The 26967-nt window shown below is 38.7% G+C and overlaps 1 protein-coding gene across 1 annotated transcript in view; it reads left to right on the top strand.

Moving 5' to 3' along the window:
* The first annotated feature begins 14033 nt into the window (after window positions 1-14033).
* The window catches only part of LOC140243428 (integrin alpha-8-like), a 74063-nt gene continuing 61129 nt past the window's right edge, over window positions 14034-26967 (top strand). Inside the window, exons 1-2 of the mRNA XM_072323106.1 lie at window positions 14034-14044; window positions 15377-15507. Coding sequence (XP_072179207.1) covers window positions 14034-14044; window positions 15377-15507 — 142 coding nt within the window. The remainder of the gene's footprint in view (window positions 14045-15376; window positions 15508-26967) is intronic.

The following is a 26967-nucleotide window of genomic DNA, read 5'->3' as shown; positions in this document are numbered from 1 at the left end:
GAGTAGGCAAACGGGACTGCCTATAATTTTTTTTTCTGTTTGGATGATACAATTTTCCTTCGCATCTTGACCTTGCGCGGTGGAAGTCGCTCGCAGAAATGGGCCTACTGTGTTTTTTCCCATCTCTGTTTCTCCGGATGTCCTGAGGTCAAGTGATATTGGTATAACGTAAAATTATGAATTATGATATTGACTCCGCCCACTGAAACCAAAGCTGGCCCGCAGAGGTTAAGGGAGTGTTTCAGTGAAAGCAGGATAATATGTATGGGCCTGTTATACTGTGAAACTATAAAAATTTTCGCGTGCACGCATGGAGCTTCTGCGAATTTCGGGAGGAGCCAAGGTTCCCGAAATAAATATTATGCACGCGAAAGTTTTGGTCCATGCGAAGCATGGGAGTGCCAGTGTTATTCGCGAAAGTTTCATGCTGTGAATGTTTCTGCAGTGGTTCTACAGCAAAGAAACTAAAACATCCCTGCGTTGCGAGTAAATAAATATTTGTATACCTTCTAAAAACAGAGGCGTAATACTAGTATCTTCTATGTTTCTCTACGCCCCCTTTCTCTTTCTCAATTATTCATTTTCATAGCTTTTTGACAAGACGTTCAAGCAGTGATGATATTAATTTTGTCTCTCCATGAAAAAAAGAAGAAGAAGAAAAACGAAGTTTGGATTCCCCTCTGTAATATACAGCCTTGGTGCCTTGTACTAGGGTATATCCAATTTCAAGACACTTTACTTGTAGTTATGTCTTGAATTCTGAGTCGAAGCGTGCACTTGAAATGTAGCTTTCTATAGTAACAGATACATGTACAATCTTTATATATTGGATATAATGATATACTTCTCCGATGTGAGGTAGAACAGTGCTTTCACATGATCTTTATTGCATGTTTCCCATTGCACGCGAACTATGTGGGAGTGGTTATAATCACACAGACACGATTACATTGGAACTTTTACGTGCTTCGGACGACTTACATCGTTTAAGAGTCTCTTCCTACCTCCCCGGTGGATGGGGAAGACGGACATGAAAGGGATCGTATAGTTTTGGTTGAGACCTAATTTTAGGTTTCTGACATTTGTTGGTGAGATAATGAGAAACCTCTTATGAAATACGAAAGAGCATGTAATTCCATGAGGAATTCAACGTTTATTTAATGAAAACTGGTTTTGAAATGGCTGAGATATCCAAAACACGGCGATTCTAATAAAGTGTGGGACCCACCTTTTATTACGATCGCTTTGTTTTACTTTGTTCTTTGATGTTTCAGTCATTCCAAACCCGATTTTCATCAGATAAACTTTGAATTCCTCTTAAATGGTATGCTCTGTATACAATTTCATAAGTGTTTTCTTGGTTTCTCGAAAAAAAGTTAAAAGCCCAATTCTCATCTCCACCACGGATGTGATAGGTAAAGTGAAATCGCGTAAGGATACCCCCATGTATTGTATAAGCACAACTTGCCGCAAAACCATGCTTCGCGCACGGAGATGAAATACCCGGATGAAATTAGGCATTGTTCATCGGGTTTATTAGACGCACTGCTTATAAATCTAAACTGTTTTTCCTCTTCATGAATAATGTTGTTTCAAATACCACTTACCACTGCTTCTTTACTATAACACAACACTGCGTCTAACCAACCTTCCGTTTACGATGAGTGCGCAGTGCCTAAAACGGAACCGCAAAGTTACAAAAGCTCTAATGGACATTGCTAAAAGCTCTCGCAAATTACCAGGGCCGTTAGAGGATGTATAACATATGCATTATTTCGTTCTATTTGCATAGTTACTGTGACTGTTTGCTTGTAGAAAGGTCTGTGGAATATCAAATAGGCTGAAGCTATGTAAGCAAAGTTCTTACCTGCCATGATTCAGCTTGTGACCATTCCAGGGAATCTGCGCTTTTCCCCAATAAACAAACAACAAGTAACGCCTTATGTTACTACCATATACATGTACTCCGTGAAAATAGAAGAAAGAAAATTTGAGATCTGAATTATAATGTCTTAAGGGGCAATTCCCAAATCATTTGGACGAGATTATTGGGGGATATTTTGATTTTCTGTGACATAAACGACTTTACATTTGCGACTCGAGTATTCATAAGTACATGTATCCAAACATCCCCGAACCACAACTTCCGTTTCAAGGATACAAGGTCAGTGTTTCCCAAACGACACATAATATTTTGCCAACTTTATATTGGGACATATCATCAAGGCTGACAAATATTGATCAAGGAAATGATTTAGCACATTACAAAAGAAAGTCCAAATATTGGTTCAATAATGCATGTTGGTATCCTTAACGATTTCTGGAATGAGTCGCTTTTTTCATTCTGATGTCAACATCAATAAATATGACATTGCGCTTCAGCAATAAATTCAACAAAATGCAACCTTGTCCAAATATCGATCGAATGACTCACAAACAGTTTCCTCCTACACTGAGTGAGTTTGCACTCTGTAGTGGAATTATTTGCCCGTGAGTTTGATGTCATGTATTCTCAAATTACGTTAGGAATTTCCTCCTCCCCTCTCCTGGCGTAATAAGATGCAATCTTTTTTTATTAACTCTTCGCAGAAGAGGAAATAATATGAGAGAGCAGTCACCGTTCTATAACAGCGGTAAAGCAATCTGTATTGGTTTTGTTGTTGTTTTTGTTGTTGTTTCGTGTATTTTGTCCCGCCTCCAACAGCGACCGGCTCAGAGCATACCCTCGTGTGAAGAATTAAATCAAGTCTGAAATTCAAAGCCATATTTTGATTTGTAAATACATTCATACGTAATTTGACATTTCTAATGGATTTTAGGAATGAGGCCAGGCGAACATGACACATTGGAGCCCCATCTGTGCACGAAGGGAGAAACTTACGATGAATTATTATGACAAGGTATTAGCTTCTATGTTTGTTTCAGACTTTCAGATGATGGATGGATATAGGGTGAAGTGTTAAGTATCGCTTATAACAAGACGGGATATTGCGATACATTTTGGAAGTGTAGATCCTTACATCCTCACACGTAGAATTTATCTAGAATTCCTCTTCGGGAACAATACCCAAATTACGTCATCAATTATTATATCTTCCTGCAATAACCAATGACAGTGAATGAGATTGGGTAAAAATCGTCGCAGGCTTTGTTACAGAAGTGATATGTTCATAAATTTTTAAATCTGTTGCCAGCGAACAGTGACCAATTTACAGTCATCATCATCTTGCAAAATGTACATAGCGATACCCGGAGAAGCGATGCCAGCTCCTCTGCCCCCGTTTGCACCCAGGTTCCAAAGACTTTTTTTTTTTTTTTTTTAAATGTGCTGTACGCCGCTGTCTCAACAGATAAGCTATCCCTAGAGTTACATTTTTTTTTTTGCGATACAATAATTGCTTTCCTCAAATATACAATTTCCAAGATTATAATCGTAAGATGTTAGTTACGTTGAATTGGCCCCTTGTAGGCAGCCGTTTTGATGACTTCATTTTATGATCAGGTTTTTGTAGGAGAATTTCGAGTAAATTATGATGTGGTATACTGTCAGGACATACTTTCCAAAACAAAGTGGAAATTTGCTTGTTGTACGATAGTTGTCACTGCACTGGTATGAAATTATTATTATTATTATTATTATTGTATTATTTTTAACCGGGCACTTTTTTGATGAGTATCTGCTGGCTTTTATTTGCACACTTACAATGTCTTTTTGCTGTCAGTCTCAAAATTTGTTTGTTTTTTCCATTCACATTCTCGCCTATTGCAAGGAAAGTCCTGTCGATGTTTATGTGGTCACACACCAGCATGAAATAAAAACAAAGCAAAACAAAACAAATCAGACAATATATTCGTTGTTACCATGCATCAACACGATTTCCATTACCTATGCCTCCATACCGAAGAGTGCTGGAGGCATTATTTCTCTTCTTTTTTTTCCCTTTAAAATTACCACATCCAAAATGTAATATGGATCTGCTCATCATAAAATACGTAGATGCATTTACCAGTAAAATTATTGAAAAGCCTGTTAAGTGGCATTTGTCTGTCTGGTGCTGTACACAAGGACCGCTCATTTGCAGGTAATTTGATAGTCATCGTAGAGAGAAGAAGTTGAAAAATTAAGCGCTGATGACATCCGTCTACTGATATTGCCGCCGCCCCATGCATTACCAAAATTTGCAACAGAGTCTGGCACAGTCAGGCAGTGTTTATATCGTTTTTCATACAACGTGATGTAAAGCATACGATAATGGTGTAATTTGTGCAGGGCGTATAGGGCAATTACACCCCCCCCCCCCGGCTAAATACTGTAGATGGTGATAAGGTTAGAGTAAAGATTAGGGTTAGGGTTAGGTTTATAGGGTGTAGAGTTTGGGTTAGGGTTAGGAGTAGGTTCAGGATTAGGATTAGGGTTAGGGTCGGGGGAAGGGTCTGGGGTAATTGCCCAGGGGGTAATTGCCGAAGACCCGTGCAGGGTATCTTTCTGATTCAGTGCTTGCGCAGCTCTCTCAGAGGGCCTTCATGGTCTTTATCATTTTTTGCGATGTAGTTCTACTGAATTCATCAAGAGAGTGAGGGGGAGAGAGAGAAAAAAAAAACAACAACAACAACAACAACAACAACAACAACAACAACAACAACAACAACAACAACAACAACAAGGGGTTGGGTAGATGAAGAAGGGGGTTTGCACCTGGCTATAACACATTAAAATTTTTGTCCCCTTCGTATTTGATGTACGCACTGGGCAAGATTCGAACTCCGGAGTCCGCACCCTCCCACTTTGGGAGTCCGGACCCCTATAATACCCACTGTACCACAGTTTTCCCAAGGAGGTACTATAGGCGAGCTCGCCTAGTACCTCCTTGGTTTTCCCATGGACCCTAGGTAGGGTCCATGGTTTTCCGAAGACTTTGCCTTTCCGGTTGCTATCAATTCCAAGGAACTGACGTGTAGTCAGCTGTCTGTGATCGGATGATACTCGTATGAGCACGAATCAAAGCTCGACGCAGAATAGTCATCCTGATTCTGCTCGAGAGAGCTCTCTGTACTAAATGTTGTCAATTGCGACAGCGAAGGAATTAAATGATCGATTGTCCGGACACTTTCTGTCAGGCCTAGCTGATGACCTGGCGTGTTCAACTTCACTCGACCGAAGCTGACAAGAGACAAGAGAATGTTGATGAAGAGACGAGGTGTGTCTCTCCATCATATTAGTCTTTGTCAGAGGCCCACTCATATTGGCAATTGCAAGAGATATTAGCCTGAGGAAGGGGGGGGGGGGGAGGAGTTAAATCAGATGGAGTTGGGCCGCGGGCGAGATACATTCGGCTTCGGCTCGGCCGTTGGATAACACGCTACCATGCCCCACCACGACTTCACGCCGACTCCTTGTTGATTCATGGAGCTACTAACAGAGACATGGTTGATTGGACTCCAGAGGCGATGATAATGCACACGTTTCGATGTCATCGACCGCTTTATATCGGAGTGTATATAGGCCTACGTGAAAATGTTATATTCATAAAGCAATTATGCTTCGGTATAGCAAACACAACTCCTTCCCCCTAAGAAGCATCATGGCAAGGACTGCAATAATTTGATGCAATGCGAATAAATCTTATTGATATAAGAACATTAATGGTAATGATTTGTAGATAGGCCAATAGAATACTCGCGAGGACTTTATGATTGCTGACTTTAATTTGTACATGTTATGTCGGTACTCCAAATACAGGCCCTTTATACGTACAATGTAGCTGTTGAGTGAAAACATGTGAAACTTTCAAATTGGGTTATTCATTCTCTAGAATCATGAATATTGACTTGTGGTGTGGCAGTCGTCGTGATTGACATTGGATTGACGACTTCAAATGTGTATAATACTATCTGTCCTCATAAGAGGTTGTGAAACTGAAGGGTGCTGTCTTCTGAACCATCTCCAGACTTTCTCTGGGGGGCAAATTCCATCCACGACTTCTATGGGAACATTATTACTACAATGTGCATACCATAACACGGTACCCAAACCTATGATGTAGGCCTTCTTCCAACAAGTACATAACAACAACAATGACAGCAAACACCACTCCTTTTTACACTCATGCCAGAGTTTGCAAAGGGTATACAGTAATTGGATTGAATCGGAACAGTGATATCATTGTTAGCGGGTAATGCTCGTCAACAATTTTTCCGTGGAAGAACGGAAGGTCCTTGCTCTCATTAAATACAAAACCCTTTCATTATACCACTACAGGCCGTCCAACTCGCGGTTACGCACCGTCTTGGCAGAGTGCATCCGTCCGCAGTTTGTATGAACAGCCTCGAGCAGTGAATCATAGCCTCGTACGATGATTCATGATGAAGTATAAAAGTGACGAGGGAGAAAAAAGTATATACACACGACTCAATAAAGCACGTGGGCTTGTTCCCGAGATGGGCCCTTTACGGGACAGAGAAAATAAGCACACTGCCAATGTAGTTCACAAAAGGTGTGCATTATTAGATTTTCACCGAGCCACGGCCTCAACGATATTGCCGTTTTGTCGTCTCGATTGGAGCGAATTATAGACGACCCCGCCAACCGTAGTTTGCCGTCTGACGCGGATTAAAGGGTTCCGAGCGGAGTGCAGACCTCTCCTCTTTCCTATTATAGCAGACAACAACGTATCCAAAGTGAAACCAAACCAACCTATTCCACCTCCATGCTCCCACACAATACGCGACAAAAAGGAAAAGGAATGACTAAGGAATGGCTTTGCTATGCGTGAAGATTCATCAGAATCACTATTTGCCCCGAGTAGTAGTGGTTAACATATTATTGATAATATATTACGGCATGTTTATTAGTGATAGTACAATCACATTTGCAATCACACATTGAGGTATATCTCGAATGTATTTTTTTGGTGCAATTTAATGAAAGTTCAGACATATCCCAGTGTCATGACATTGAATGCAGTTGCTGATTTGGTCAGGTAAATTTCTTCTTTTTACCGAAACACCGGTATATCATTTCATTTCCAGCTGAATTTAAGACAGGAATTGTGTGCAAGTTGAGGAAAGCGGTGTGCTATAATATTAATTTTGCGGCATGTCGAAGATAATGAGCTACTCATAGCATAATACTGGAACTTCTCGGTATCAAATCCGAGTGGTTGTTTTGTTTCCTTTTCCACCCTAGCGTTGCTTGGTGTGTATAATGACCTAGGTTGTTGCGTCGTGCATCCCTGGCGATGCAGAATCGTGAAAACATTATGCACAACGGAGACACACACACACACGCACACACACGCACACACACACACACACACACACACACACACACACACACACACAAGCTATACTTAGCCCTTTTAGTCAGCGGGAAGAATAGAGCGTGAGTCCGCATGAGTCATGCTGGAGCGTTGAGAGATTACTCCGCTGTGACGTCATCGTTAGAATCCTGTGCTATCTTCTAGAGTCCATTCAGTGGCGCCACAAACCAAAGGGATACCGCATTTGTGTGTTACTAGTATGCATGGTGTGCGAGTGCAACACAGTGACACGCTCAGTTTGTGTGTATACCTGCGCTGTAGGCGTGCATTGTCATGTGTTATTTTTATGCCATGGTAATACGAGTAATACTAAATTGATTACACACACACACACACACACACACACATACGCACATTTATGCGACAAAATTGGATTGATCAGGCACCTCCCTGGAATGATCAATGATGTTGTGTTTTATACATACTAGAATTTTGTGTGTGTCGCATGGGTGTCTGCATCGTTCACAAGGCCATAATCCATCACTTCTCCACTGCATGTACAGGCATGTGTTTTTAATTTTTGTTACTGCGCATGAGCGAAAAGGATGAAAGAGATGATCACTGAAGGAGATAATTCTGGCTCCAATTATTTTTACTCTAGCGTGATGTTTGGTCTTAAACCAAACCACCCGCGTATAAAAACGCAACGCTCGGCTTTTATTTTCATTGCATTTTATTGAAGGTCGTTGGTGACAGACAGTGTGGGCCATTCTTATTATTTTTGACTACGTATGTCTGATCACTGACAGACTAATCACCAACGTCTTCTCCGGCTAGTTTCTTGCTGAAGAGAACACCAGATCTCCTTCACCAAGTCGGGGCAAAGTAGCGGGTAATTCTCTGAAATTAGGCCTAATGGGGTAGACATGGTAGCGGTTTACAGTACAGTATATACGCACGACCTCCGTGGTGGCAAAGCCATTTATGGAATTCATGGAAGTGTGATCATGCTGGGAGCTTATATGGGACTCGACGAGATTGGTCCTAACGACATAACCAGGAGGATTTTGTCTCCCTACCCCATAATCCACCATCCCCCCCCCTGCTCGTTTGCAAATACGCATGCGTTTTTCGTGTTGTCGGAAAGAAATTGCGTCGCCATGATTTTAGATAATGAAGAGGTATCGGATGGACAATGATTTCGAACAATACAACAATAACAAAACGCGGTGTTTGATCACGTATTTAACTTGAAATATTTGATAGTGCCTGTTTTTGCGTATTTCGATAGTATATGGCCTGTTTTTAGGCTGATTTCATAATGATTAAACATCGGCGTTGCAAATAATTATGCAAGCTTTGATAACTACATCCCGCCTTACTATACCACAAGAGATACAACTTATACATCAGATTTTCCAAAGGAGGATTAGAGATCAAGTTGACATTATCGTAATCGTGCTTGCAAGTTTGTGTTGTCATGGTGATGCTTGAATACACGCCTGTATGATTCATGTGAAATTAATCGCTGGCATGCAGGAAAATCGATAAAGTGAGCTACTTCCGAGCACCAAAACTCAGTTTACAGATAGTGCGAGATGACAATAGCTGAAGTTCAGAAAAATATACAGTAAAGTGAGTATTTCGAACACATTTTATAATCGGTAATATTTTTCAAGGGAGCATCATGCAGCGCAGCTACCGAACTCTGGAGTGATAATAACATGTCTCAAACGGGCCACCATGCAGTCTTATTAAAATGAGTATAAGACTGTTTTATTTTTCTTCCTTACTCGAGATTATTATCCCTCCGGAAGAGATCTGAAAGGGATTATCTGAGTTAAATGTATTAAAGTCAATGAGTGACATTACTCATATATGTGATAATTTTAAAGTATCATTAATAAATAGTCAAAGGCACTTCTCTTTCTTCTTTCGTTTTTAACTGAGTCATGCCCTTCAGTGACTGTTATTGTATCTCATGTGCGCTCGCCTCCACGACCTCATTTTTGCAAATTTAATCTGAGCATCGATTTTTTTTTTCTGCCTAACGTAATTTGCAATGAGCACATGATTAGAATGTCAAATCCCGACACAAACTGTAGACTTGGCTGCGGAATCCTGGGTCTGCTCCACGAGCTTTTCGTCGCATAAAGTTGGATGAGCAGCAAGGCGAACCCAGAACAGCTGCGTTCGATGGAGACGAAGCTGTGGAACATTCACAGACGCGTATAACTCGTCTGAAGAAAATGAGTTTTCCTCGAGCGACTGCACGAGCCTATAATGCGTCTCAAATCCTCTGAAAGGTCCCTATCTCTTTTGTGTGAGGAGAATTCCCCTGAAAAGAAGTCTCACTCTTTGCTTCCGTTTTTCTCCGCGATGACGTAAATTCTTGGCAGTGATCAGCTGCAGATTAGGCTAGGAATTATCTACCTTACAGCCATTAATATCGGTGAATATCACGACCTCCACAACAACATCATGTTTCATGATTCTTCTGTGCATATTTTCCATGTCTGCTTGAAACATCAACAATGTCATAAAAAGAAAAGAAAAGAAAAGAGAAAACCCAACCACACTCTAAAAACGCAAATGTTGAATTAACATTTAAAAGGGCCGAGGAGTGACAGCATTTTTTGAAGTGTTGCATCCAACTTTTAAAATAACATTTTAAATGTTGAATCTAGCAGGAAAACCAACACTTTGAAAATGTTGTCACTCCTCGGCCCTTTTAAATGCTAATTCAACATTCGTGTTTTTAGAGTGCAACCAACCAGCACAACAGCATTTGTTGAACTGGCACAGGCAAGAGTGCCAACTCAAATTTACAAAACCGATTAGGACCCACTGTGGTTATCAAGATCTGCCTATCTACGTCGTTGTGTGATTTTTTTTTCGCAAACTGACACTCAAAAGAAACTGAAATTTCACTGCAATTCATGGGCTGATCATTCAAATTTGTCATTCTGTTTGCCTAAAACGTTTCCATTCAACGTCTTTTTCTTCAGTTTAATTCTAAGATCAACAGAACACGCAAATACGACGAATATCGTGCAGTACTCTTGCTACCACTGTATAAGTATCGTCTGCATATTTTCCTCTCCAACCACCATGATCTTGGTGTGGAGGACTGTTAGGTTTCGCACAAGCGCTAAAATTAAAAACACTTGCTTTTTCTTGGGGAAGTTCGACCCCGTTGCTGTGGGGTTATAAAGTGCAGCTTGCTAAACGAAGAGTTATTTACGCAGAGATGAAATGCGTCGTGCCGTTGATGTCGGTAACATTTCAATAGAAGTGCGCTAACGTAATCCATGAACTAAACATGCACTTTCAAGTTGTATCCCCCCCCCCCCCCACCCTTCCTCCCGATGTCAATTGCTCTTTTTGGTAAGTGATGTTCCACGAGGCGCAAAGGGTAATTCGTCACTTTACTCGTCGCCGTGCGATGCTCTGACGTAAGAGCTTAAAAAAGAACAATGCAGGCATTTTTGTACATCCACGTGCAGAGAAATGAACCAAACATTATCACAGAAGACGAGTGGAGAGGAAGGGGGCGACTTTATGCAAAAGTATACAGTGAAAGGAAAGGATGCTTTCTTATATAAGACACAGAAACATGGTAGCAAGCAAATCGTTTATTGTTTTTTTTTTTTTTTTTCGCTTTTTGCATCACCCATCAAGATTGTCTTAACCACTAGATGATGGCATTACGATCGTGGTTCGTATTTTTTTTTTTAATACGTGTTCCCGCTGGTCTTCACACTCGTGCAGGAGCGCTCTTCTAAACTAGATATCTTGTTGCTTTCAGCGCACGAATGTGAATGGGATTTTGGGTGCAGAGAGAGATGGAGAGAGAACACGATGACTGTAGGAATCTAGAAACAGATATCGCGTCAATGCGATGCGACATTTTAATGAGGGCAGTTTCCGTTCTAGTACTTCGCCATCTGGGGAAGATAGCAGGCAACCAACCTCGCAGCTGCTTGGTCGGGTCACACCAGCCTTACTGCGGCGTTCCATGCAGGCACGATCATAACTCGCGTTTATGATAAATGCTCCATTGGCGGCTTCCATTAGTCCGTGGTCTTCGTGTTGTGTATAATCTGGTGATATATATATTAGTTACTCATTCCATTGCTAAATAAATTACATACAATGTATGGCTATGGAGCAGTGAAGTATATGTTGGAGAGTGTTCATGAGTTAGACATCCTTGGACCAGATGTTTTGCCCACTTTACATCCCTGTTTTATATCGGGTGTAGAAATGCTATGGGGGTAATGATTATTGCAGGGCACTCAGAAGGAGCGATGCTATAAAACAAAGATGAATGTCGCTTGTGTCCACACCAAGATGAGACCAATAATTGCTGTGATAAAGATGATAATGACAAAGTTAGTGATAAAGATAATAATGATAATGACACAAGTAAGAATATAGCATTAGTATGAGAGTGGTTGATATTTCTTTCTTAAATGGGAGTGTTATGATTTCTTAGACAATGCGGAGAATAAGAATCAGATGATTGCCTTGATTGCATGACATAAAAATTTTACAATCATTTCAAGCAGCTTCTGTAGCAAGGAAATAATGCCAAAACAACTCCAAAACAGCACTCTAGTTTTGGTTCAAACTTGTAAAACTGAAAGGAAGAATATTACTGATTTAACCAAGACAAATATGGAAATAGCGTCAAGTTCAGATGTGCGTGTTTGGACTTGCTATTTTTATTTATTATATTATAAAAGATTTTACTGGGAGAAAAAAAGCTTCTTGTGAAAAAAAGGTATGTGGATTTCCAATTCTCGATGTATTATTCAATTAACAAATTCTTATAGTTTGCATTCATGTGCAGCACACTGGGATCTTAAGATCAAAGAGTCCTTCCAGGGTTTTATATATATATATATATATATATATATATATATATATATATATATATATATATATATAATATATATATAATATATATATACATAAACTGAGTGTCATTTATTTTGCTTTGTATTCTCTTTTCAATGAATACTTTGTATCTGATAGTTAGAAACAGGGCTAATTATGCCATCATTGTTTTTTTGGTTTTTTGTGTGTGTCATTACCAACAGTATTACCCTAATCTCTCTGTTTCTGTAGGAGTCTCAACGAAAACAAATTATTTATATTCTTGCAGAAGAGCCTGTGAAAACCTCTCTGATGTGAGAATTTTGCTACTTACACATAACACACCTGTGTCTTTGGGATCGCCCTTTTGAAATCTCCTTAATTGTGATGTCTTAGTGTTTGCAGTCCTTCAATAATGTAATTTTGTAGACTTGAGACCGAACTCACAGCACAGACAATGAGTGCCATCTTGCTGCAAGTTCTGGAAGTGGACCAACAGTGAATTGATCTGGTATATGGCTGAATTAAGAAAATGATATTCTCTCTCCATATCCTTGTCATTCATATGATTTACAAATCTTTTGATGTGCGATTTTTGTAATTTTTTTTATTTCCTGCATGGGACAGAGTTTTAGCGTGACAAGGGTTCTCTGAAACCGATTGAGTTGCAGGCTGTTCGACCGGATGTGACCCAGTTTGTGAAACGTGACCTTGCTTCATTCTGTCCAGCCCACTTTGTCAGCTACTCTTATAGGAGATTATAGTCGTGATCTACACTCTCTTCCTTCTCTAGAAGCATCTTGTTGACTGTGAAAAGTCTTAGTGGGCAGGACTGGTGACAGTTTAGATGAATGATGTGTATATCAAATATAGCTGGGAAATTCCATTGAGTGTGAATGAAAATGACAGTGTGTAGAAAGTATTGGGAAATGGTTGTAGTTTATACATATGGACATTAAAGGTCCTCTTTACCTTTGGGAGCAGTGATTTTAAAAAAAATCATCACATATATCACATTTGATGCATATGTGAAGTAAAATTTTTGCAAAAAACGCCTAATATTTAAGGAGATCAGTATTTTTCTCAATAAAGCATAACTGTAGACGGTTTAGTCTGGAAACATTTTTCATTTTAACTATTGTTCACATTTTGTGTATTAAACAATACTTCACATCAATCATACAGATCTATTCAAATTTTTACAGTGGTTGTTTCTATCCCTAACTCACATTTTAGAACTATTTCAAAACACTAATGCTTGGTTTTTGTTTCATCTGCAAATGGTGAATTATGCCTTTAAAATGGATAGTGGTAATAATCATGAACAACATATTTATGCAGTGATTGCAATGAAAGCAAGGAAGATGAAAAACAGATGCAATATCACAGGAAGTAACAATAATTAATACGAAAAATTTCCATGAATCAGGAATTCCCAACGATTTTGTGAGTGGTTAAATTCGCGATCGTGGAGTCCTATACTGAACGGAGAAATGTACATGCGTACGTAACATTCACATCGTAGATCAGAGTCAATATTTTCGCAAGTCTTTAATTTCGCGAATAGCACCCGACTCGCGAAATTCGCAAAAATAAAAACCTCGCGAAATATTCGGCATAGACAGTATGTAACCGATACCTTACAGATAGTGCTTTGGCATGGTAAAGGGCAGAATATACATTATACAAGATATGCTTGTCAATGTGTTCTGTTGTGTACTGATTGTCAAGACAGGAGAACTAATGAATATTAACTGTGATATCTGATGATGAGTATGATGTACTGATTGTCAAGACAAGAGAACTAATGAATATTAATGTGATATATGATGATGAGTATGATGATGGTATCAGTGATGTTAATGGTGCAAGACTGGCAGGGACTTGTCAAAAATGATGATGAGGTATGCATTAGTGTTTGTGTGTGTGGAAGGGATAAGCATTTAGGACAGAGGGAGTGTTTACGACTGTATAAATATCAAGCAATCCTCTTGATGGATGCTAATGCCTGCAGAGAAATGCATTCTATCACTTTTGTTTATCAAAGTTTGTGCCTCCACCTGTTTCTGGGTGAGATTGATTTCAGCACTGAATCCACAGCTGCTGTGAGTGCTGCATTTGGATGTTTTCAACCCATCAAAACCGGGAGAAATTTGGCTGTAGAAAGCATCATTTAGGCATCATCAAATTGACAACTCTGAATTTCACTGCATAGCCTATATTGAACAAATATCAGATGGTACTGAATTTATTCATTAAATCTGTTTAGAAAAAAGAAATGTTTTGTTTTCCAGTTTTAGTGTCAATAACATTTTATAACACCAGCTTTTAAAAGTTCTGAAACTGAGTCAACCTTGCAAAACATTATGATTACCAACATGTTACAGGGTGGTCCACAACTTGAAATTTTAGCATGTTGCAAGCTCAGAATCTGAGAATATTGCAGAAATTGAATATGCGCGGAGCACACACGATAAGTACGTAGTACACAACATTTTGCTGCTTATCTCTCTTTGTGCTGCTTACATTCAATGTTCTCATGTTTTGCACACAAATATCTAAAGTACTGTACCTGGTAGTTTGATGTTTCTTCTGTTATGCACATGTTTTGCACATTTTTGAATACTTTTACTTTGAGCTTGTTGCAAATTCTCAAGGATGTTGCATAGCATGTTGCTGGCTTTTTAGGATGTTGCACAAGAATTTTAGCATGTTGCAGCGACATGCTAAAACCCCTCATGGACCACCCTGTGTTAATAGGAAACTCTAGTTATGAAAAGGGAAAAATTATAAAGGAAAAGATACAGTACCCATCCACAAAAATATATTTTTTTGGACTCGCAGGGTTAAATCCATCAAGACTTTTGTTTCTTGGATGGCTACTGGTACCCGGCTTATTCTCATCCATCAAAATCCACCCTACATTCATCACCGTATTGCACTCCCCCTCCCCCATTTTTGTTTATCTCCATGGAAAAGATGGCTGCCTCCATTTGAGTCGGTGAGTGGTTGGTTGCTCATGAAGGCAAGGGATGGTCTCAAATGGAAAGAAGGGATCATCTCAGATTCCTTCAAGGGATTGTGTGAAAGGAAGGGAGATGGATCCCTGTACTGAGGGATTGTCATCAATTGAGTGGAGATGTTGTCTTGTATCTAAAGCTTTAAGTAATTGGTGAATGTTTTCACCTGGATCCTAACTCCTATGTTGTGTTTGCTTTCTTGTCTCTTCCATGCAGGGTGCTTGTTGGGGCTCCGGAGGCACAAACCCAGGTAACTGGCGTGGATACTGGTGGGGCTGTCTTCAAATGTCCTGTGGTACCACTGAGTAGCCCAGGTGCTTGTGAGGAGGTTCCCTTTGACCCCCAAGGTGAGTCTTGGTTTCCAGGTGATTTTACAAGCTTGGATGGTCAAGTGGTTTTATACCATAATTCTTGGCATTTATTGCTATTTGTCATAAATTGAATAAAAGCTATTTTTTCACTTGATTTCATAATGTTACTCTTTCTCTCTGAAATTTCCAAATTTATATCTACTATATGTCAGACATCAATACTCAATGCATCTGGCTTTGCCTTATGTCAAATGTATTTTGTAGGCCCTATATGTTGAATTACATCTAATTCATACAGTCTACTCCATTAATCATAAATAATTGAAATGTATATAGATACTAATAATCAACAAGCTTGTGAGTTAGCGGTGAACCTAGCTTCTTGTTCGCTTCCGGGTCAACCTCCAGCTGGCAAAAGGTTATGCCGTAGACTCTGCACTTCGTATAATCATCGAGAGGGATTCGCTCGTAAGTTGTATCTTAAATGTTTAGGTGCATGTGTGAACCCGCGTTGTGAATTCACGAGTGGAGCTAATCATCAACAGTTATAAGTTTTCGACCTATTAAATCTTCAAGTTTGGCAACTGTGTGTGATTTTAACTATTGTTTATAGAAGCCAGTTATATTCCCCCTCACTTTGCCAAAATTTGAGTGCATCACCAAAATTTATTACTGCTAAATGCCATTATTATTATTATTATTATTTTTTTTTTTGGGGGGGGGGGGGGGGGAAGGGGAGGGGAGTGGGGGAGGGGGCTGAATTTGGTCAAAATTTGCAGTTGGCCATGCCCTGACCTCCAGCTCATCCATTGGCACAAGAGTGGGTTGTTTGACTCCCCCATTGATTGACTACGAAACCTTTAACCCACAAGGGTCACCGGCATTCCTGGCATAGCGGAGCTAGGTTCCGTCAATCGACAGGTCTTGAATTGTCTTCTACCTCTCAGACAAGAAAGAAGAGGTCATTATCAGACAATGGCCTAGAGTTATCATAGGGAGTTTCAGAAGGCAAGAATATAGGTCTTCCAATTTAAGTGAACTATTTCAAATGGCACAATGCACAGAGAAGAGTGTGTCTCCAATATGAGATATGGTACAACAGGGAGGTGGTCCCACCTTCCTGTTACAACTGATGTTGTTCATAAGAGCTGCATATAAAGAAGAGCTCCAAAGACAGCCAATTTCTCTCTTCCTTTCTCTTCTTCCTCTCTCTTTCTCTCAGTCTGTCTATCCCTCTTTGTTAAAAAGAACAGTCTGGAATGCTGCCAGTATAATGGATATTTTGGAAGCAACCTCAATATATAGCAAATAACATAGCAAAATCTGTGACAGTTTGAATACCAGCGTAATAAAAACATTGAACCTAAAAATAAACAATTCTGTCGTAATCAAATTATTGTTGCAATCAAATTACTGTTGCAATCAAATTTCTTTGAAAGAAACTTTTAGTTTTCACTACTGAGTACTTTCTAGACACATACATATTCTTCAAACCAGAGGACCTTCGTGCCTCTGAAAAAAAGTAGATTGATCAAATTGTGGTAATTCTTGGAGCAGAAGAAAATGAAGATTAGGAAACAGTTTTTAGTTATAGTGTCATAACTGTGACCAATGTTTCTATTTCTAGTTGCCCCTCCAGTTTAAGACACAACAAAGAATGATTTACACACACCATAGTGATTATGATGCATAAAGTATAATCCTTACCTGTCTGATGGTTATATTGCTGTCATTCAGAAAACCTTTTTATTTCATAGCTACCAGGTATTCATTACTTATGTATAAATTCATTGAGACCAACCTTCACAGACAAAGTTGCACTCATCGCTATAAGTGAAATTGATATCCTATCCTTGGTGCTACTGTGTGCCTTGTAAATACGAGATTGAATACGAGGTCAAGCTAAGCGCTGCGCCCTTGTCATGATTTTAATCTGTCAGAACGTTTTGACGTCATAAATTGTGCGCCAAGAAGCTGGCAAAACACAACTGGATAACAACCGGACCATGCTGCAGCACTTGTGATTTGAGAAACAGAATCGCTGAAATATGATTCCAGTTTACATTCGGACTTTTACTTAATTTCCATGAAATGTGATGAGACACATGTCTAAAAATAAAGAGTTTTTATGTGAAAGGGAGGCTAGTAAGAGTCATTGCTGCAACATTAAATTATATCAAATAATTATATTCCTATGAACTTGGGCTGCTATGCAAAGCTCTGTAACCTTGCTGTCTGGCCCAATGTTGCCTTGAGTCAGGCTCTTTTATTATATCTATTTGATCTCCACTCAGGCTGACAATTTAACTTAACCTGTTGCAGACCTCTGACTTTGCTATTACACACATATCCCATACAGACGCCTGCCCAAGTACACCCTGGACTAATCTTCAACAGGTTTAATAGATGAAAGCCTGTATCATTGCAAATACATTGAACAATAGATGTGCATAGTACCATACTTTGTGACTGTCAGACATACCTTTGAATGACGAGAACATTTGTTTCGCATGCTTCCCAGTCATGCGTGGCAATGAAAGACTGCATGCCATACATGTGTAAATTTTAGAAGGATGAATAGAGAGGAAATCAATAAACCATAACCATTGTGATCAAATCTCCCAAAGAAGCAAAAAAAAAAAACAAAACAAAACCAACAACTTCCTGTGCAGTTCTTTTTTTTTCTTGTAATGTTGAATTCATGCGGTCTCTGTTTGAACTGATCTCTGCCCGCAGGCACAGGAATTGCAGGCACATTGCTTGATAAGTACAGTTGGCAGACAAAAGTTGCTAAAGGATCTGATATGTACATGTATGCCATCACATACAAAGAGAAGGAAACTTGACTTGCAAGCTTGGCCCCATGTCACACCCAAACAAACACATTCTTTCAAGTGAATGTACTGGTATTATGTCTTGTTATTTTTCGTTGTTGTTCATCATCAGGGAGGAATTGGGGGAAGTTGAGGTCCAATTTAATCAGATGTAATTACTATTGCTGTCCAGCCTTTATTGGATTTTCGTTTGTCCTACAGTCCAAGCGGACCGAGATGCAAAGGGGGAAACAGTTGTGCAGATTCACTTGCGCAAGTCGAGGCCAGGAATTAAAGGGGGACATCAAGTCACCAGATATACAGTACTATAATACAGGTTTCGCTACCCTGTTCTCAAGTGAACAGCTTTTTGACCTTCAAAGCTACCATTCAATATTGTTATGTACAGTACACTGTATACAAACTTACATGCAGCTAAAGCTATAACGAAGGGATTTAGACCCAAGTGCCCACTTTGAGCTGGTGAACTAAAACTCTCTGTGGAGGAAGGGATATGAGTGGATAGGCCTACTTAATGTTTTCCATATGATACTTGCCCAAATGTTCACGTAGGCAAGTGCACAAAATGAGTTTTGTAGTATTAAACATATACTGTGGAAAATGCTACCTGTTTATATCTCCACTCGACCTGATGAGGACAAACTGAATTTTGCTTTGACATTGATTAATTTTCCATAGACACCTGCCTGAGTATACTACATTGTCGGGACTAGTCTACAATGGGTCAATATAACAAATAGACCTGGGGGGCATTTCATGAAGCATTTTTCCAACAAATTTGTCTGGTAAATTTGCTCTCAGCCAATCAGATGCAAGGATTTTAGTAGCTTTTAACAGTTTTCAGACAAAATATCTGACAAAACACTTCATGAAATGCCCCCATGATAACAATAATTGTATAACTGTGCATGATTCCACAGTAGGTGCATTCACATTGTATTACCATGCCGTACCGGTAGTAATTAATAAAATTAATATATTAATTAATAGAATACCAGTAATTCACTGATGGTAGGCCTGTTAATAGTTCTCTTCTCAGTCACGAAATACAATGGTATTTCTTTTTAAAGCACTATGCATCCACATATCACCTACGACTAATGAGAAATAGTGTGTCAGGTTATGCGAGCAATACACTGCTGTGCATTCACTGGTATTGAGTGACATATGATTCATGCATATATTTTGCAAAATATGAATTACTAGTACCACCCTCAACACTACAGTATTTGGCAGCGTATTTCGTGTTGTATGGGCTTCACATTATAGATTACCATATGAAATACCGCAGTATTTCACCACCAATGTGAATGCACTTTGCATCTCTCCTGTAAACCTAAACAGACATGTGAATAAGAATAAGATTTAAATCTTATGCCAAAGAAATGGGTAGAAAGTTTACAAGTTTGTGAATATAGGAATGGCAAGGTGGGGATGGGGTGTTCCTTTTGTTTGTTTGAAGTCAGTGAAATTCAGTGCTGCATGAAAAGAAGTTGAATACCAGGATATGCATGAAAGAATTACAGCAATGCTGAGGACTGTTATCAAATTCAAAATAATGGCTATATTGGATTTACTGCATCAGTCTTGGGCCATTTGTGTTGTACTGAACCAGCTTCAATTGGGTCACCATTGGAATTTGATACATATGGTATTTTTCTGACCTATTTGTCAAAAATGCAAACAAACAGAAAACAAACCAGTCATAATAGTAACTGGATACTGCTGCCAGCCTGAACCTGGCAGCTTTTCCTGACAGCTCACTGTAGCTGCTGTACGCGTAATATCCCCAAACATGTGCCAAGGGGAAATATCAGTTTTCCAGGTACAAGCATTGCAGCTGATATACAATGATGAAGACTGGGCTCTATGAAGGTGACTGAAAGTATTTTTGCAGTAGTTTACTCAGACAATGATTCTTGAAGCAACTGCAGCAATTTGAATGCCAGGTCAGTAAGGTCATCTCACATGGTGTATTGTGGGGGCCTACAATCACCACATGTATCTGGAGCTGTTGTTTGCATATAATATATATACTGTAGGCCCTATATAGGGTACCTCTATATCTAAAGCATCTAGCTGCTGGTATCACTAGAGATGGTCATATTAATATCATAAAACTCTAGCATGTAGACTGCACAGCCCAAAATACATTTATTTTTCTAAAACTGTATGAATTAATCAACTTTCTTTGTTCTGTGCGATTGTCATCATTATTATTTATTCAGCATTTCAGACAGTGTTCCTGCGTAGAAAGTTACAAAGCAATTTCGATGCAACATATAACAAAGAATCAAAACATGATATGGCATCATAAGCACAAACAAAACAGGAGTGGGATATTATTTAAGTCAATTGTGACACAAGAAGGAAGAGAAGGAAAGGTGAATTCAAGTCGTATGCATTCGTTCTGTGATAGAACGAATACCAGAGTCCCTCACTAATTATGCATGAAATCTTTAAAGTGGCAAGACGTAGTGTGTACACTGAATCACTCCCACATGACTGTGTGATATTAGAAAAGTGTGTGAATCCATTTGTTCACAGTGCTATATTGCCATGCCTGCCTAGAATTTCGTAGGATTACCAAATGCATGCTACAATGTTGTATTGCTCCATGAACACACTGAGTGTATTCCACCTCCCTGGTGTATTCATGTCTCATGTATTTGTACATCAGACAGGAAGAGATCCTGGATACTGGTTGGTTGATTGTGCTGTAGTACACTATGCACAGGCAGTATTCCTCAATCAGAAAGAAAGAAAGAAGTCTAGATAGAGAGAAAAAAAAAATGCCAAGATTTATCAGTCTTTAGCTGCAAGAGTCTGTGCACTATTGTGATGATACATTTTACAGTGTGGCTTTGGCAGTGTAGGCCTACAACCTAGCAAATTTGTGACTATCATATCCACCGTTGTGTGATAGTGTCGGTGGAGCTTGTGGAGCTGTGCACGAGTCACCATTAACATTTCAATATCGACTGACTACTCTTGATAGAGAGACTGTAAAATTTTCGGTACATAGGAGGTGAAAGTTTGGGTACACTGTCTTTACTACACAAGTCAGAAGTGTCAAGATCATACCTGTAGTAGCACTATTTAAACATTATGAGCAAGTTCACAATCCATTGCTATGATTATGCGATTATTTTTCCACATGGTAGGCATTTATTTTAAAGCCTGCTGTATACACCTTTGGCAAAGTATGAATTTGCCAATGACTATCTACACTATTTGATGGTGTATGTGTGTCCACGCCATGTTTGAATTGTATCCTGTATTCCTGTCCCTTTCTCCCCCATATTTCCCCCAAACATGCACCCTGATAAAGTTGGGTGTAGGTGCCTACTATTCAAGAAGAGTGACATTTATGGACCATCATTTATTTTTCAATTATTTGTTTGTTTATTTATTAATTGTGCTCATTCATTAAAATAAATGCATTTATCTGTTAATCTGTTTATTTTTCATTACTTTTTTTTCGGGGGGGGGGGGGAGGGGAGCAGATTTGTAGAATGCAGACTGCGTGATTGACAGTTGCTACACTGATTTTTTTTTTTTTTTTTTTTTTGGGGGGGGGGATGTGGTTAGGAATAACTCAGGACAAGTCAGGAAATTGTCATGGGAACCCTCAGTGAAGGGATGGGCATTGTAATTGAACCCATTGCCAAACAAAGGTCTATTCAACATTGCCTATAATGCCCAGGGATATCCTTTGTACTTCCAGCTGCATGTAGGTTCAGTGGGCAGTTGGGAATATTGTAGTCTTATCTCAAGCAGGGCCTTATTTTGCATTGATGTATCAAGTTGAATGGTTAATAGGCACATTATACAAGAGGTATGCAACCTGTTACCTGCTTGGCCAATGAATAAGTTTGTAACTTATTTCTTGCTGCATAGATTTCAGCTTTTACTATTCTGTATTTGTATATATATTTGTTCACCACTCATGGGATGGATAGCCCCTTCAGGAAATTGCTGTTTTTTAAAGGTGTCCAACCAAAGTCAAACAAACAAACAAACAAACAAACAAACAAACAAACAAACAAACATCTACATAAGCAAGGAATATGTTATCTAACGCTTTCAAATATTCTACTGTAAAATGAGGAATGTATTGTTTACATGTATATGCAGTTTGATTTGATGAATTTCGCGAGAGCCAAGATTTGCAAAATTAAAATGCACATGAAAGTTCTTGTCTACACCATATGCATTGAATGTTAGAGGCAACTTGCGAAAATTCATGCCGCGAAAGAGGCCGTAGACTCCAATTCGTAAAAATTTCATGCCACAAAAATATTGTGTTTCATAGTACCTTTAAGTCTTTTTGTTTCATTTCATTTATTTCATTTCCAACAATGCAAAACATTTCCACAAAATAACACAATATCAATACAATGTAGTAACAAAGAATAATATGTGAAATTAACAGTATGTGACAGTGCATCACAAAAGGAACGAAAAGTCGCAAACACTGATTTTCTTTGAGGACAGAAAATAGGCGAAATGGGTCAACCGAACCGATCTTGACTTTTTCATATTTTCTGAAAGAGCAAACCTTCTTCTACATTATGCTAAAATTTGGGATCATAAAATGGATAGGAAAGTGTGTTGTTTAGCAGTTTATCTCGAACATTATTTGATAGAATCATGTGATTAGGTGTGTCTTGAGAGTCTCCTTTTCATTTCTTAATAACCTTGTACACACTCTTCATTTCAACTCTTAATAACTTTTGAAAGGATGATGCTACTGCTTTGAAAGTTTGCATTAATTATAGACAGAATGTGTGAATAAGGCATGCTCAATTTCACTTTAATCTAATAATCCCTTCATTGTTGTTACTCTGGTGGTTTACATCCTGTTTTTTGTCTCATTCATCGCGCAGCCAACACGGCTTGGTAAAGATTTAGCGCTTGAATAGACACTGTACTTCAGAGCCTTTTTTCTCAGTTCACACTTTTCCTTAGTGTGTGCTCTCTTTCTAATGTTAAGATAGGTTAGGAGAGTTCATTTGATTTGAGTTATTTTACATCATTTTAAAGCTAAAAGTCTGCTCTCTCAGAATATGCTATGTCTGGCGACTTTCTTTTCGTTTTGTGATGCTGGGTCACATATACTCATCACATAAGCAGATGAAATTGAATTAAAATTGATAAGTTGCAGGAAGCGAAGCTTGTATTTTGCAGTCTCTTCATGGACAAACAAACTAAATAACACTGAGGAGTTTCCATCGATCATTAGATCGGAATGGTCTTGTCTCCACAAGCCATAACTCTCAGAGTGAGTACCATCCACTCTGTCATGATATGACAAGTAGTTGCTCATTGAAAGTGATAAAGTTCCTTTATTAAACTATGAACATCAATCAAGAAATAGAAATCTAGCTGCCCACTGACAGTTTCTGAGTTGTGTGTTGTATGTATGAACAATCAGTGATTTCAAATTCATGAGTTAAATTGATATTAGATTGATTGGCAGTGAAGCTATGTTTGTGATGTGACTGCTAGTGTAGTGTGTGTGTACATAGTATCGTATTATCCTGGCTGAAATAGATTAAAGGGATGGTATAGTTTTGGTTGAGACCCAATTTCAGGTTTCTAACATTTTTGGTGAGATAATGAGAAACCTTTTATGAAATATGAAAGAGCATGTAATTCCATGAGGAATTCAATGTTTATTTGATGAAAACTGGTCTTGAAATGGCTGAGATATCCAAAACAGAGCAATTCTAATAAAAGTGTGGGACCCACACAACATTACGATTGCTTTGTTTTACTTTGTTTTTTGATGTTTCAGTCATTCCAAACCCGATCTTCATCAAATAAACTTGAATTCCTCTTAAAATGGTATGCTCTGTACTATTTCATAAGTGTTTTCTTGGTATCTTGCAAAAACTTAAAAGCCTAATTCTCATCTCCACCAATACTGTACCATCCCTTTAACTACCTGGGGTATTATTTGAATTTCAGAATCTTAGTAATCATGATATTACTTTTTAAAAGAGCTCATAGCACTCATCATTGTGTGTAGTCCCACATGTTTACTTTTGGTTTGGAGCTGTTTGAGTAACTATAGTCTTCAGTCTTGTGTGTGCCTGTGTATCCCCCCTTTCATTTATTTGTGTTTGAAGATATAGGACCAGTCTTAGATTGTCTTTTTCAAAGGACTTAAAAAGATAAAATTCAACTAGAATACATATACCAGGGATCCATTTCATGAAAGTCTTATGAAAAACGTTTTGCTCATAAGACACATTTAAGAGAGACTTCATGAAATGGATTTTTACTTCTCTACATAGCTACATGTAATGAGTGACTTTGGCCATTCTGAGATTAATGTAAAGACTTTTATGTGACGACTTCATGAAATGGACCCCTGGACTGTTGTTATAGAGTCTATTAGACTATTGGCACAATTCTGCGTTGTCTGTTCTTAGAGCAACAGTAGGCAGATAGTAAACATTCTTCAGACTTTCCAGATCTTGTATGACTCAGAGACTCTTGCCAACAGCTCTTGCTTGCTTGCATCTGTCGCTTCAAGAGGGTGCATTGGCAGAATATGACTGTTTGACATGGGGCTCTACTGTAGACAATTCCCGGTTCACACACCGTACAGCCAGTCCGATCAAATTCCACAGGAGACTGTGTGTGAAGTCAGGAAATCATGTGCCACCCTGAAATATGAGCAAGGATTAGAAAATGAAAGCACCATGAAAACTGAAGCCATATAATGATGTCATATAGAGAATCATGTAGAAAAAAAAAATGTACAGTGTATTGCTCACTTTTTATTTTTCTTCCAGCAGGGTTCTATGCATATGTTCTATGTGAAAATTTTAAATGAGGCTGTTTGCTTCATGAATTGAATATCAGATGACTTAAATTCTATAAAGTCAGTGTATTTTACGTTTTAGAAAGGAATACTATCCCCTGTCCCCCACCCACCAGACATATACACACACACTATACATGTATATATTTACATAATACTCTATAAAAATATATTTGTTTGAGTGTGTTGGCCCAGAATGGATCTGGTCTCTTTCTGTTATTAAATTGAGTCAAAAGGGACCTGAGCTTCCAATCTTAGCAGATTCTCTATTGGGGGCAAAAAGTGAATGGATGCTGGAGAAAAGAACTGAATTGATTAATGGACATAATGACACAGTAACAGCTGCTCGATTTTCAGACTTTGCTCAATTTCATTCAGATCTGATGATACCATTTCTATCTCCCATGGTTTGAGTGGTATTGTACGTCTGCTTGGTATTGATATGTCTTTATCTTCGCTTGGGTGTGATCCTTATCGTGGAGCAACTCACCAACTTGGCATGTTCAGGTCGACTCATTACAGTGGGGCATTCCGGGGTTAATTTTGACAACAGCATCCAGATAAATCTAATTTACCTCCTGCAGTTTGTGTTCGGAGTTGTAGTCAATAACCCATGCAATTGAGTTACAGACCACTCATACCTGAGCAGCTGTGTGTGTGTGTGTGTGTGTGTATGTGTGTGTGTGAACATAATGATGTATTTCTGGAAGGGGGAGGGGGAGGGGGTGTGCAAACAGATAATGGAACAAGATGTTTTCCCCATCCGCTCTAATTAAGTACTTGATCCTTGACCCTGTCAGATTGGAAAGGAGGGAGGGGGATGGAAGTTTGATACTGGTAAAAACAGATTTGGTTCTCCTTAATGGAAAATATGTTTTTTACAGTCCATGCGTCCCTTTTGCAACCCTAAAAATTAGAATCCTTTCATTAGCGGATATGCTGTAGAGGTAGGTATTGGGTACAAAGTAATACAGACCTTTCCTCAGAATAACAAATCTGGAAACATCTTTGTGATGGAGGGGGAAACGATACTATTTCCTGTGAATTTATTTGAACTAAAATATTCCCACCATTCCTATCATAAAAGGGAATGTATTCTCAAGTGACATGGGGTTACTTTTTTTTTGAAACTCTTGAGGCATGTCTAAATATTTGTGAGATTTCAAACACGATGTTGGGAGACATTCTTCTTCAAGCATGCAAAATTTTGTGATGTTCACAAAAGTGATATCATTATACATAACCTTTCTCTTTAGGATGTGTGCATATGGGAACTGTGATATATATATATCATATGATGCCATTGTTAGAATAGGGTCTGTGCCACGATACATTTAAAATACCTGTTGCAAAGCCTATATTCATGAATTAACCCATTGAGGACGACTCCCGAGTATACTCGAGCAAGTGTCTATGGGAAATGCGTGTTGAAGCAAAATCAGTCCGTCCTCAACGGTTTAATGGAGAGAACATTTTACCTATAGATGTGAAAAGTGCACTTTTAGAGCTAACAAACAGAGGTGCTAGAATATTTGATCAGTCTATTTTGTTGATCAAGAGAAGCAGCAGTGCTTCATGATGTAGAACCCTATCGGTCATTCCAGACTGTTATTTGTTCATGCAGTTGTGCAGTTTCCCTTTCCTTTTTGTTTTTTCTTTATGTAGATAACATGGTAACATGTGGAGCCGTTTTTATCAGTTGATATCTTAGCATGCATGATCTTCTATTTTTCTAATTTTTTTTTGCCAGTGAATGCTGGCACTGTATATGTATTTCTCATTGTTTGATATTGTGTGTCAAGCATAATTTCATTAATTTTTGTTATT

This window comes from Diadema setosum, chromosome 20 (assembly GCF_964275005.1).
Source record: "Diadema setosum chromosome 20, eeDiaSeto1, whole genome shotgun sequence".
Taxonomy (NCBI): Eukaryota; Metazoa; Echinodermata; class Echinoidea; order Diadematoida; family Diadematidae; genus Diadema; species Diadema setosum.
Note: the sequence above shows the minus strand (reverse complement) of the source record. Positions and strands in the feature narration are given on the sequence as shown.